The sequence below is a fragment of the Castanea sativa genome, chromosome 12 (assembly GCF_040712315.1).
Source record: "Castanea sativa cultivar Marrone di Chiusa Pesio chromosome 12, ASM4071231v1".
Classification (NCBI taxonomy): Eukaryota; Viridiplantae; Streptophyta; class Magnoliopsida; order Fagales; family Fagaceae; genus Castanea; species Castanea sativa.
The window spans coordinates 28,384,556-28,398,410 of record NC_134024.1 but is presented as its reverse complement, the minus strand read 5'-3'; the positions used below and the strand labels follow the sequence as shown (position 1 = coordinate 28,398,410).

Below are 13,855 nucleotides of genomic sequence, written 5' to 3'. Positions count from 1 at the left end.
CCATAGAGTGAGAGGCAGTTGAAGAGGATAAAATTAAGATAGATGGTTAGATTTTACAGAAACTACCATGGATGATTACACTGGGTTGACGAACAAAGGAAGGAGACAATACGTCAACGAGTGTAGTATGTCGATGAATTACCCGTGTTGGACGGACAAGGAAGTAGACAGATACAAAGTGGACGGTGGCAAAGCCACGTGACGTCCACATGGTTTAATTGGTCATCAAGGAACTTCAAATGGAAATGACTTATACTCCACGATTAACCCTAGTCAACAGAATCTTTATATGGAAAAGATCTCATAAAATACGTGCATTTATGAGGATCTTCTCTACAAGAAAATATTCCTCTTTGCTAAGAAACTAATGTCGATTCTACACTACTATAAAAACTCAAAACCTTCAAAGACTAAGATACGCATAATTCACCCCAGTTTTAACACTCTAGAGTTGTGAAAATTTTCTAACTTGACCTTCGAAAGGTATTTGGCCGGTACCACACCGGTACTCTTCGTAGGGTTTTTTTCTTCTCTTTGTGTTGTGCAGGTCTTGCCGAGGGCACGTGAGGACTGTATGATTTGCTGACGATTTTTGGTATTATAACTTATTAATGATTTATAGGTAACTCGAAATGAAAGTTCGATTCGATGTGAGATCTGACTTTGTGGATCAAGGTTAAAGGTTTATAAACGCTTTACTTAAGAGGACTTTTTGTCACAATTCGAGATGAATACTAAAATGACTACAATTCTTAATAAATTAATCATTGAATTTTGAGGCCAAGTCATTTCTAGTGTCATTGATTCGAAGTAAACCAACTTGAAGTGGATTGGTTTGAAGTAAACGGATCAAAACCTAAGACAACTCACTGACACTAAACTAATTGAAAGCAAGCGTAGCTCAGATCAAACACCGCTAACAATTAAATACTCGAATCAAACTTGATTAAAGATAATTACAAAGTCCAAAGTGGGCACTAACACGCATAAACTATTTGTTGCTACATAGCACTAGAAGATTTCCTAAGAAACTAATTACAAATGATCTTTAGTAAGTTCTTTGCTGTGTTTTGGGCGCATTCTTCTGCGAAATGAGGCTCAATAAATACTTAAGGCTTTTGTGATTACCATCAGTTATGCTTTTGTGTGTCACTATCACTAATGTTTGTTCCTGTAACTGCCTCAAGGTAACTGTCCTTAACTGCACTGTGAGGCAAATGTCCCACCCTTTCCTTAACCACTTCAAATTATACAAAGATTAACACCGCTTGTTAGCATCTGAGGGCATTATTCATAGTTTTTATTTATTTTACTTGGATTTCCATGTTATTTACACTTTTTTTTTGTACATCTCCTATTGCATCACATGTCCTATTTAAGATTAGGGCAATGTTTAGCTACAACCTTACTCAATATCTTTTTATTAGAAGTGAATTTTGACAAATCTACTATTGGATTACATCTTCTTTTTAAAGATCAATAGTTATGTTATCAAAATTATTTAAATTGAAAATTTTTGTAACTTAAAATTATGCGTAAAATATAAATTTCTAGATCATATAGTAAATAATATCTGATTGATATAAAATTTGACATGTGTATTAAAAGCGTAAAGAACATGCAATTCAACAGTTAGATTTTCAAAACATGTAGTAATGTTTATTTTATTGAATAAGGTTATAGTTTCAAGCTGTAACTAGTTTTGTAGCTAAACTTTGTCTTTAAAATTATATTTGACTCTAACATATATATTTTTTATTTTTTCAAAAAGAGGAGCAAGTCAAAATTTGACTATAATGAATTGGAATAATCAATCGGAAGCCTGAGGGGGTTTCTTGTTCCTGTTTACTATTGGAACAATATTTTCCAACTGAAACAGAACATAATCCACAGAAATTGTTAGTAACTGATCTTATTTTCCTTCCTCCTACCTAATGTTATCGCTTTTTTATTATTTAATATTTTAGTTTAATTAGTTGTTTCATGGTTTAGAGTACCATATATTCTTTCATTACCTATATATATATATATATATATATATATATATCTGTTCTTGGAGAAAAAAAACTTTCTCCTCTTTATCTTTATGTTTGAGATAGTTCACAATTCCTCCCTTATCTTTGAAAATAACCAGTTGCCTCCTCCATGTTTGATAAATGAGCAAATTCCCCTAATTTATTACTTTTTTTAGTTAAATCCAGGTTTTTGAAGAAATTATTAGTCATACATCATAAGAAAGAAAAAAAAAGTTAAGGATATCATTTTTTTTTCTTGGATTGCATTTGTAATTGTTGTGATTCCATTGGATTTAACTGAAAAGGTAATGAATTTGGGGTATTTACCACCTAAATTCGTTACATAAAGGAGGAAATTAATTGGTTTCAAAGAAAAAGAAGAAATGGTGAATTTATCAAAGATATTCTTACCGCCACTGTGGAGTAAAGACAGTTGCTGTGGTGTAGTGGTTATCACGTTAGTCTTACACACTAAAGGTCCCCAGTTCGATCCTGGGCAGCAACATTTTACTTATGTTTTTATTTTATGGAGGATTTGTCATTTGTAACTTCAAAAGACACCCACGGCCCACGGGGTTACTTCAACGACACTATTTTATTTTGTTTTTGACAAAACAACAACGAGATTTCATGATGCACAGATAGATGTTGCAACCTGAGCTTTTTTTTTTTTTTTAATCGTGTGCTTGCAATGCAGCCAACAGACATTTTGAAATATGTTATTCATGCTGATGCTGCATTCATAAAACAACAAATGAAAATATAGAAAATTGAAGAGAAGAATTTCGAGTGAGCTCTGGATTCCTCTGCCCCTTGCCCCTTCAAGTTCCTCATTCCTATAGATTATAGTTTCTAATCCATTACTAAATGACATTTGTAGGATCAATCCCACGGGAGTGGTTAAGAGCTAGAATCTTTTTTTCCAAAATTCCAAGTGTTGTTGATTGTATATTATTAATTAAAAACTATGACTGTTCAGATCTCAAATCTTGCTTTACATAACACATGCATGACAAAAATTGATGTCTTTTATATCTTAATCAACATGGGTCCAAGCAAGGACAATTTATATAGCAAATATTGGACCCCAGTTTGTTTTCCTTTGGAAGAGTTGAACTTCATTTTTCACTGTGGCTCCTTCAATTAAAGTTATAAATTACAAAAGCACAATACAAAATTAGCTTTCTTTTTTTGAGAAAGCAATACAAAATTAGCTTAATGCCTTTAATGCCTCCTTGTTTTCGTGGTCATTATTTTCATATCATCATTAATATTTTGTACAAAAAGCACCAAAGGAGCACATCAGCACACCTACTGCCATTGGTGAATTTAATCACTAATTACTAGTACTACTATAGTCACACAAACACAATACATAGTACTCTAGCTTATAAAATATATTTATTAACATAAACCACAAAAACATTTATGCACGACATTGAGGCTTGGTTGAGACATCATCACGATTTTGATTAGGCGTCTGATTGAGCCAGTGACAATCCTCAAACGAGCACTGTGGCCCACCCTTTAACCATTCCACATCAAGTGGCTTAATATACCTATGACCCCACGTAGGAGTCCCATCCTCGAACGAATTATGTGTCAATCTCTTCAAATCAGAGCCGTCCAATTTCATTGTGAAGATCTCACCGTACGGCTGGTAGTGATGTGGGTTTGAGATTGGCTCAGCTGATACGCCAGCATAGTCTGAAGTAAACAGTATACTTTTCCCATCCGGACTAAAAGTCGGGTGGTTCGCCCGCCCACCCGACCCGCTTTGAAACAATTTCCTCAACCCGGTCCTATTCGGGTGGATCAAATATAGCTCGAAACTCCCGCTTCCCGGGTTTTCCCGATCCGATGCGAAAGCAATCCAATCACCATCCGGTGACCAACTACACATCGTGTCACTCCATGGACCCTCGGTTAACCTATGGAGCCCACCCCTCTCCCCATCAACAGCGTCCATAATATAAAGGTTCTTGTAACCCGATCGACCCGAACGAAACACGACCCATTTACCATCGGGTGAAGGGAAAGGAAAGGCATTGTTTTCCCCATTGGTAGTTAACTTTTTGAACTCTGGTTGGCCGTTAAGATCATCATCATCAACATTAATGGAAATTACATCAACCTCAGTGGTGGGCTCAGCAAATGTAGGGCCTGTGCTGGTGTATATAACCCCTTTGCGCACCTGGTCCCACACGGTCGAGAATGCTGAATCGGGATAAACTTGACGCCGGTTCGAACCGTCCCGGTTCACGACATATACGCCCGGAAATTCCACGTAAGCGATACGGTCACCTGCGGGTGAGAAAGAAGGGAAGGAACCGTCCACTCTAAAGAGTGACACGTCATCCACTGGGCTTTGGAGATTCTCAAGCAACAGCTGTGTGTTTTTTCTTCCATTCGATTCGCCTCTACACCTGTGGTACCCGACTCGGTTCGAATCGGATGAGAAGAACGGGTTGAAGTGGTGGGTCTGGGGTGACACGAGCCGAGTTAGCTCCTTGAACTCGTTCTTAACCAGGTCCAAAAGCTCTATGTGGCGGAATTTCGAGGTGGGTCTTCTCGTAGCCACAGCGATGAAGTTCTTGTTCCCTGGTGACGCGGCTGGTGTGAACGCGTGGAGACCCGGTGAGGTGACTCGCTCAACCACAACCGACTCAGTAGAAACCGGTCCCTCACTGGGCAAAATCGCCCTGTAAATACTCCACCAATTATCACTACCTCTCCTGTGAAAATACAGAGTCAACTCGTCAACCCAGCACGGCCACCCGCCGTGTTCAACAACCTTGACTCGCTGAGTCCCATCCCGAGTCAAGAAAACATAGATATCCGTACTGAGTTCCTCCACATCACCGTTCCAACCTTTCTCTCCATAAGAAGCCACGGCGGTCCAAACCCCAGACGGAGACACCGCAGGACTAAAATCGGCGATTCCAAGAGGCGTCAATCTCCGAGTCAACCCGGTTCTCAAATCGGTCGAGTACACCGCGGCCCAACTCGTCCTCGGCTCACCCGTGTCCTCGTGAGTGGACACGTAGACCAAATAGTTCCCACTCAAACTGGGCTTATCTTTCATCGAAATCTGATTGTTGCTTTGCATCGAACTCAACAAAGGGAGTTGAAAGCGTACGAGGTTGTCTTCTTCTTCTTCTTCTTCTTCTACCTCTTCAAGTGCCGACCGGGATCTGGTGCTTCGCGGAGTGTTGCGAAAAACGGCGTCGTAGTAGATGTTCCACGTGCCGTTTCGCTCCGTGACGTAGATGAGTTCGGTTGGAATCGGTTCGGGTCGGGTCAGGATGAGGGATTGGTTGGTTAAGAGAGAGAAGAGAGAGGAGGAAGGGAAGTGGCCGTTGAAATTGAGAGACCGACCATCGGTGATTCTGATTTCGGTGGCGATTGAAGGTGGGTCCCATGTTGGGAGCGCGAAGACATCAAAGGCGTTGGCTGATCTTCCGCCCAGCGTAGCGAAGAGTATGGTGGTGGTGCTGCTTGAAGATTCATGGTCCGCCGCTGCACACAACACTAAAAAATTGAGCAAGAGGGACAGAGACAGAGGGATTATGGGTTTCATTCTGACTGACTGTGGAGTGTGTGTGTGTGAAGTTGTGGAGTGTGAAGATGAGGTTGATGATATCTTTGAGGTGGGTTTTTGGTGGTGTAAGAGATGACGTGGTGTGAAAGGATTGGGTCCCACTTGGTTGAGGATATGACACGTGGTGTTACTGCTAGCCACGAAAATTTGAGGATTTTTTTTTTGGGTGAGACTGGAGATCGGCTTGATCCAATGCGGTCAATTTTTATCAAGATTGCGTTGTTGGATTTGGGGTAATCAATTCCTTTGTTGTTGTGTCTGTTAATATATGTATAGACCTTTTCTGCTTGTTTTGGAATTTTTGGCCTGTCTTTCTACATTTATTCCCCGTACATAATTAGCCATCCAACAGTGTTTTTGCCGTTTTTTTCTTTGGCTAAAGAATAGCGTTGTAATGTAATTGACAAGAGAAAGTACACACTATTTATAGCTTGGGATAAGGTTGATTTCCAAGTCTTTTTATCTTCTTGACTTCTTCAACCCGGCCTTAAAATATCATAACATTTTCATAATGTGCTGAGCTGTTAACTCAATTTCAGTTTTTTTTTTTATTTAAATGATACACCAAAATTCAACACAACTTAAAGGAAAGATGTTACGAAAATGCATTGTTATTGATTCCGTTCCGTTCCGGCCGGAACGGCCGGAATTTTTCGTTCCGGTATGCAAACCGGTACCGAGATACTTAACGTTCCACCTCGGGCCAAATTTCGGGCCATTCCGGCCAATTCCGGCCAATTCCGGCCGAGATGTGAATTCCGGCCGGTACTTGATTTGGCCTATGGAAAAAAAAAAAAAATTTATTATTTGATGGCTAATATTATGTTATAAATTTTGTTGGCTTATTAGTTATTAATTATTATGGGCTTATGTAATGAGTAATGACTTGTTATAAATCTTCTTATTATTTGATGTTGTATTGAAGTTTAAGACATAAGAGTTAAGACTAAATGTTTTGTATTATTTGATATTTAGTTATTGTCTTCTAAATCTTTTTATTCTGTGATGTTAAATAGATGTTATATTGATGTTTAAGACTTAAGAGTTAAGACTAAATGATTTGTATTATTTGAAATTTAGTTATTTATTTATTAGAATTGACAATTTTATGTTTTATAAGAATATATATAATTTAATTTTTAGGAACCCGAAACACCTTAAAACGGTACGCCGAAATCGGCCGGTACCGAAATATTCCATTCCACTAGACAAACCGAAACGGGGTCCGAAACGGTATTAATAACAATGCGAAAATGTTCAGATTTTATTGTGTTCGTAAACTTTTTTTTTTTTTTGGGCAGGATATCTGTGCAAATAAGAAAAGGAATGGACAGTTTAAAAGAGAATTTAGGTTCAAGTACCTGCTCTGCACTTTTTGTTAAAAAAAGAAAAAACCTGTATTGCTCATTTACTGATGACATTGCAGGTAGTTATACTAGAAAGTATTTACAAAGGAAAAAAAATCGATAGGGGAACACTATAAAGAGTAACAAATCCATCTTGGGGTTGAGCAAAAATCATAGGCCAGAAGCAATAGGTGGTTCGCTAGAAACCAAACACAAATGGTGAATCCCATACAGTGCACATGAGTAATGGACTGAAGCTTTACTATATGCCTGTTTTTTTTTTTCCAGCATATGCCCTTTGGGAAGAAGTAATGAATTGCATTATGGAATTTGAAACTTCATGCGAGGCTGAAGTTATTATTGGAGAAGAAGCAATGCATTGCATTATGGAAACTGAACATTCATGCAAGGATGAAGTTGCTGATATGGAAACTGATTTAGGGCATATTGCTAGTTGAGAAAATGCTCAGGCAAAGATTTCCAATTCAGAAATGATTACATCCTAACCGAAAATGTTTTGTTTAGTTGAGAAAATGCTCAGGCAAAGATTTCCAATTTAAAGCATATGCCTTTTAATTTTAGAATGTTTGCTCTTTGCAAATCATCCTGCAATCATTGCATATTTCTCTAGTGTCCCATAACTAAGCAAGTGTGGTTAATGTCATCTTGACCTCTTCAAATGCAGAAATTCAGAAAACATTAATATAGAATGCATTGGGTGAAACCAACAATCGATCCTAACTAGTTAATTACTGGGATTGCATAGGATAGAAACTTGAGATTTCACTTTATGTGCAGCCCTAGAGATCAAACAAAGAACAAAGAACAAAGAAAGAAGCATTTGTGTGAAGATAAAATTATCAACCCATTTAAATTATCAGAAATGTTAATAGAACTTACATGGAATGTCGATTGGCTTGGAAAGAAATCAAGATGAATATGAATCAGTTTTGGTAAGGATTCCCTCCACTTGTTGGTTGTTTTAAACTAAATTTTGATGCAAAGAGACTAAGTAACTTAGTGATACTAGCTATGATTTACAGAAACAAGAAGGGTAACTTAGTATATAAGCATGAGTTCATGAAGATGTTAGAGGGCTACTAATTTGGGTGGAAGCTATGACAACTTTATTAGTGTAAAATGTGCTCATCAACTGCAATATTAAAGATCATTTTGTAACACTACAACAAACATGGACCATGGTGATGAAATCTAGCGAGGAAAAAAAAAATCATCATCAAATTTGATAAAATATTTAAATTTGGTGACGAAATCAATATTTTGTCATTAAAGATATTCAAATTGGTGGCAAAATATTTTTTTCGTCACTATAGGTCATGAAAAATATGGCGCTATCGAAATTTTTAAGGCTCGAGATGCACTGGTGTCTATGGTGATGAAATATTTTGTCTCCAAAAGCGAGATCTAAGGTGGTGAAAGGTTCGCGTCACCAATACTTACTAGATGTGATGAAATTATAATCTCGTCACCCAATATGTAAGATTAGGGTTTCATTGGTGAGGAAATAATTTCTCATTACCCAATATGTAAAAAATAAGAGTGCATGTTGCTAATTTGGGAGCTAGAGTACAAAATTGTTTTTCTTTATTTTTCCTTTAATATTTTTTTGCGTAAACCCTATGTTGAGGTCTAAAAAATCATGACACAAGGCCCAAAAAAAATAGCACATTGGGCCAACCCATGAAAAGTAAAATTGAAAAAAAGGGGTTGGGCTCACAAAAAAGAAAAGGATGGTAGGCCTAATAAATTTGAGGCCCGAGATCCATGAAGGGGCAAGTTTTAGAATCCATGAAACAAAGGGAAGAAAGAAAAGGGCCTAGCCTGCCAAGAATCAGAGGACCAAAGAAAGTCCAATAGAAAGAACTGGGTCGGGATCTTGGAGATTGCCAAGGGCCCGGGATCCTTGGGATGTGCAACACAGCTTAAGAGGGATTGAGATAGTCAAAAGGGGAACCAAAAGGCACAAGAAACGTATGACAAATATGTCCTTCTCAAGCACTCAGTGATGCAGCGCAGAATCAGAGGGCTTGGAGAGCAACAACTCATGAGCAAAATGTCGGTACCTCGGGGAACCCAGAAAGAAGAACCATAAGGGGAAGTAGCTAGGAAAACCTTCGACTTGGTAGGGAAGGATCCGGCTCACTAGGAAAAAATGATAAAAGGAGAGGCGGCCAAAAGGCTAAGTCTGGAAAAAAGGAAGATAGAGAAGCCTTGGAGGAAGAGAAATTGAAGGTCAACTCCCCCGAAGACACCTTAGAATGGAAGGTCAGTAAGGGGCTTTTGGAGAAAAAACACCAAAAGAAGAGAACTATGAGAAACAAGGAATGGGTCGGCTACCAAAGCTACTGGCACGCTGCGGGCTTTGTTACCCAGGAAAGCAAAGAGAGGGAACCAGTGTTACCCTAGAGCCCTAAGGTGACGCTATAAAAGGAGGAAGCAGCAACAGTGGAGGGCATTATTGAGCAATAGTGAAATCATAATAGAATCATTGAGAAAACTCTGTCAAAACTCAAAGAAAATAGGGAAATATCTCCCGGTATCCTAGAAACAGCCACTATAGTACATACTTGGATTTAAAAGGATTCAAACTTTGCAAGTCTTAGAGGCTTAGATAGCCATCTAAGTCTATAATTTTTGAGCTTATTTGGACCTTGTATCACGTCTTAGTGAGCACATTGTAATCATAATTAAGAAAACTAATGGAGTATTTCTTATTGATTTGAGGATCCCTAACAATTATTTTGCGTGTTTCTTTATTACATTGTCTTCCTTTGTTGTTTTCTTGTCATTCAATACATATATTCTCACTTGCTAGTGTATACGTATTGTGTGAACCTTGCCCTGTGCACCACTTAGTTTGTAAACAGCCCATTAGTTGCGGTAAACCAAGCCCAGTCCATTCAAACTACAACAAGAGGGCCCCGAGGTCCTTGTTTAAGCTTGGGCCTAGACACCGTCAAAAAAAGTGACCCTCACACCCTAAATACCCAAATACCCAATAACTCTCTCTCTCTCACCTTAACCTCATTCTCACGCCTCTCACTCTCAAATTGGTAAGATCTCTCTCTCTTTCTCTCTCTCTCTCTCCATGTTTTCCCTTTGTTGTGACTGTCTTCATTATTCTTTATTATTTAGAAATAGCTACAAATATCCATTTATTGCTGCAATAATCATTGATTGACAGCTTCAGTTAAAAACGTGTCTTGTATTTTAGCACTTTGTATTAGGGCACTAGCATCAGCTGTGCTATTGTAAATGCCATTTTAACACATAAAATCTTACTTTATCTATTTGACCACATAATTTAACAATATATCATACATCATGTGTTCTATTTTAACATTTCCACACATTAAAATAATATAAACATCCAATTAAAAATCATTTAATTTCTTTAAACCCAAAAATTTTGCAACATGAGATGAGAGAGACACAATCCCACCGGAGCGAATAAAAAGATTATTATTATTATTATTTTTTGCAATATGCTACAGTGCGGTTCCATTAATAAAATGACACTGTAGCAATGGCATTGTAGCATGTCATAAAAAAATTTAAGATTTGAAACATCTCATAAAGCATAGAATTTGGTGTTTGGTGTGTCAAATGCTAAAAATTTGGCATTTGGCATTCCTAATGCCAATGCTCTTTGAGTTCCTCCTTGTTAAAAGAAGACTCTATATATATATTTGTAAAGGGTTGGCGTTTTCTTAGGTTGATGCTTTAAATGCCTTAAATTCCCTTAAAAACCCCAGTAAACCTCCATCGTGGACTGTAAGTTCTATAATAGAATATGAAAAAACTTAATGTCTATATTTGTTTACATGAGTTTAGAACCGTACATAGGGTGTGCCTTTATATAGAGTAGGACAAGTCATACAAGAGTATAATCAAGGCGGCTTGATGCATTTGAAGGCCTAAGACGAAAAATGAAATTGAGACAATTTATATATTTAAATATGATTTAAAAATTTTAAATATTACTTAAACACGATTATCTTGTTATAAATGCAAAATTATTATTAACTAGTGTGCGGGCCAAAAATATGAAGTTAACATTTTTGGACTACAATCTATATGTTTCGTGGACTTTGAGTTTCCTACTATGGGTGATCCTTCGCTTTGAGACCCATGCAATCACTTAGGACTCTGCGAGGTCCTCTATTTCTCTAAGTCTCTTTTCCTATTCTCGTGGTAGTCTCTCTCTTCTCACTGTGTTTCTTTTTAAAATGGCCAACCCCTCTTCCTCATTCTTTTCTCCTTTTTATAGGCTGAGACCAGTGGAGAAGTTATGATTATCCTTGAATATTAATGGAGATGGGGGTCCAATTCTATCGCTCCAAAGTGGTCTTAGTGGAGGTTCCATTGGGGACGGTGGCAATGGCATTGGAACTGGTTCTTGCATCCAAATGGTTGTTCGGCGAAAATACTCCCTAAGGCAATATTAAACTGTTGGGACCTGGTACCCCAGAGAAGTAACATCGGGAAGGGTGTTTGCCGGGTGCTGAGGTATGCTCAGACCGGGGATGTCAGGTGTTATAACTCAAGATGGGGGCCCATTGCCGAGCGGGCCTGAGGCCCCGTCTCATACGTTATCACAAGGATGAGATTTAAAGCCCAATGGGCCCAGCGCCTCTCCTTGTACAATAACTCCCTCTTGATTCGTGCTAGATCACCGAGAACGAATCAAGGATAATCTAACCGGCGTTGATGGTCCCTTGAGAATCCTGAGCATCATTCGCTGTGCGGACAAGGCGATTATCAAAGCATTCTTGAAGGTAGCGCTGGGCCAGGCTATCACTTTAGTAATTATAACCTGATGGTTCGTGAACCGTGCCCGCACGTGTGGGGCGAGTTACAAAAAAAGGGTTAGGAGGGATTTTTCCCGCCTCTTGCCTCATTAAATGCATTAATCACTATATATAGCTTCTCCTGACTTCCCATCTCACTTTTTACATCCTCTCTTCTTCAGTTCCCTCACTGCCAAGCACATTTCTCTCTTGTACATATTCTCCAACCTAGAACATCATTCCCTAGAGCCCACAATGAGTTCATCTTTCTTTCTTTTTATTCTATCTTCTTTCTTTTGGTCTACCCTTAATCTTTGAGTTTAGGAATGGGCTATTCTCACCTCCTCTCTTCTAAAGTGTCCTTGGCTAGTTTTAGAGCAACTTTTAATGTTCCTAGAGATGTTGATATTGCCTACTGCCATGAGGGCGATATTGACCTCCACAAGCGTTCCGATTCAAATATAGTATTTTTCTCTTTAATGACTATTCTTGAGGGTGGGGTTAGGTTCCCCATGGACCCTCTTATTATAAGTACTCTTAGATTTTACGGCTTGTGTCTTGACTAACTCTCCCCCAATTTTTACTGAGTCGTGGGTTGTGTTAGTAGGTTAAACCAAATATTTGGTCTGCAACTAAACCACCATGATATTAATTTCATGTACAGTTTGTGCGGAAAATTTAATACCGATTACTACCTAAAAACTAGGGATATACGGGTACGGTTAATATCCTGCCTTCCCGATTCCAATAGATACTCGGTGGGGGAATTCGTTTGGGTGAGCGGCACCTGGCTTGCCGATGAGCTCCCTTGCCTGTTTTTGCCATGTAGCATTGGTCGGTACAGAGAACCTTTGTTCACTTTAAGTTTAAATCATTTACTTAGCTATTTACGTGTATGCTAACCGGTCTGTTTGTTGATTTATTACAGAAGGAGGAAGATTCCTTCCGGATCTTAGAGTCATGCACATTAGAGATCTTAACTTTGTACTTAGGTCAGAGATTTTTATACACAATGATGGACAACTCAGAGCATCCCATTTGATACTTAATGTCAACCCGGTGTATACTACCTGGCAGTCATTCAGCCAGGCGTTGTTGGTAGACAGCTCACTTCTCTTGTATATAGACGTTTGGCACGCAAACTTCCTCCCGCCTACACTTACCACCGATGAAGCTCGGGACCTTGGCCCCCATTACACTACCGCGAAGGATCTTGCACTAGTGAAAGACGAATCTGCCGAATGTGTATCTCTTAGCCGCAAAGACCACGTAGCTATTGAATAGTCTGAAGCTCAAGTCCGAGCAACAGAGCCAGAAGTAATCGAAGTTGACCTAGATGCAAAGATGGTTACAAGGCGAAAAATGACAGTTGACTGGTTCTTGTCCTGCACTCGTCCCATGGCCCAACCTCAGCCTCAAGACAAGGACTGCACCCCTCCTCCCCCCGTTGGCCGCAGTAAAAAGAGACAGCATGTTACCGATCAACTGCCTAAGGACTTAGGTGGTGTTCTAACGAAGACCCCTCCTCGGGCGGGATCACGATCTGGAGGGTGCTTCTCGACCGACTCCCTAAGATAGCCAGGTTGGCACTGGCGTAGCATCTTCATCCCGAATTGAGGTGGGTTGGTAGCCTACCTTCAAATTTGGTGATGGGATTTTGCCAGCATCTGCCAGCTTGAGGACCTGGGCCCAGGTCATGGGGAGCGGGTGGCCTAGAGCCTGGTGCACGGCCTTCTATTGCTTGAAGATGTTCACTTCTTTTCGGAGGAGGATGAGGAGTCGTTGACCAAACGGTTAAAATGGCACACTATAGCGGTAACTTTCTCACCTTTGCATTTATTTTGATGTGTGTGTACTCCTTTAGCTTTCATACTAATCATTATTACAACATCAGGCCGCACAGCTTTCCCACGTTCTTGATGAGAGGCTAAAAGAGCTTGCTGAGGATGCCGAACGGGAGAAGGCCCTCAAGGATGTTGCAGCTGCCACGGCAAATGAGAAGGGTTAGGCTGTTGAGGCTGCCGAAGAGAGGGTTCAGACCTCCGAGAAGGCCCAGGAGTTGGCAGAAAAGAAGTTAGCCGA

General features: G+C 39.4%; 1 protein-coding gene and 1 non-coding gene across 2 annotated transcripts; one reads left to right on the top strand and one right to left on the bottom strand.

Moving 5' to 3' along the window:
* The first annotated feature begins 2,447 nt into the window (after positions 1-2,447).
* On the top strand, positions 2,448-2,520 carry TRNAV-UAC (transfer RNA valine (anticodon UAC)). The gene has a single exon. It is a non-coding gene; the product is annotated as a tRNA-Val (tRNA).
* A 705-nt stretch (positions 2,521-3,225) lies between these two features.
* LOC142619666 (uncharacterized) lies at positions 3,226-5,641 on the bottom strand. The gene has a single exon (XM_075792872.1). It carries the CDS (start codon positions 5,593-5,595, stop codon positions 3,442-3,444), a length of 2,154 nt encoding a protein of 717 aa, XP_075648987.1. The 5' UTR covers positions 5,596-5,641; the 3' UTR covers positions 3,226-3,441.
* Between the last annotated feature and the right edge of the window lie 8,214 nt (positions 5,642-13,855).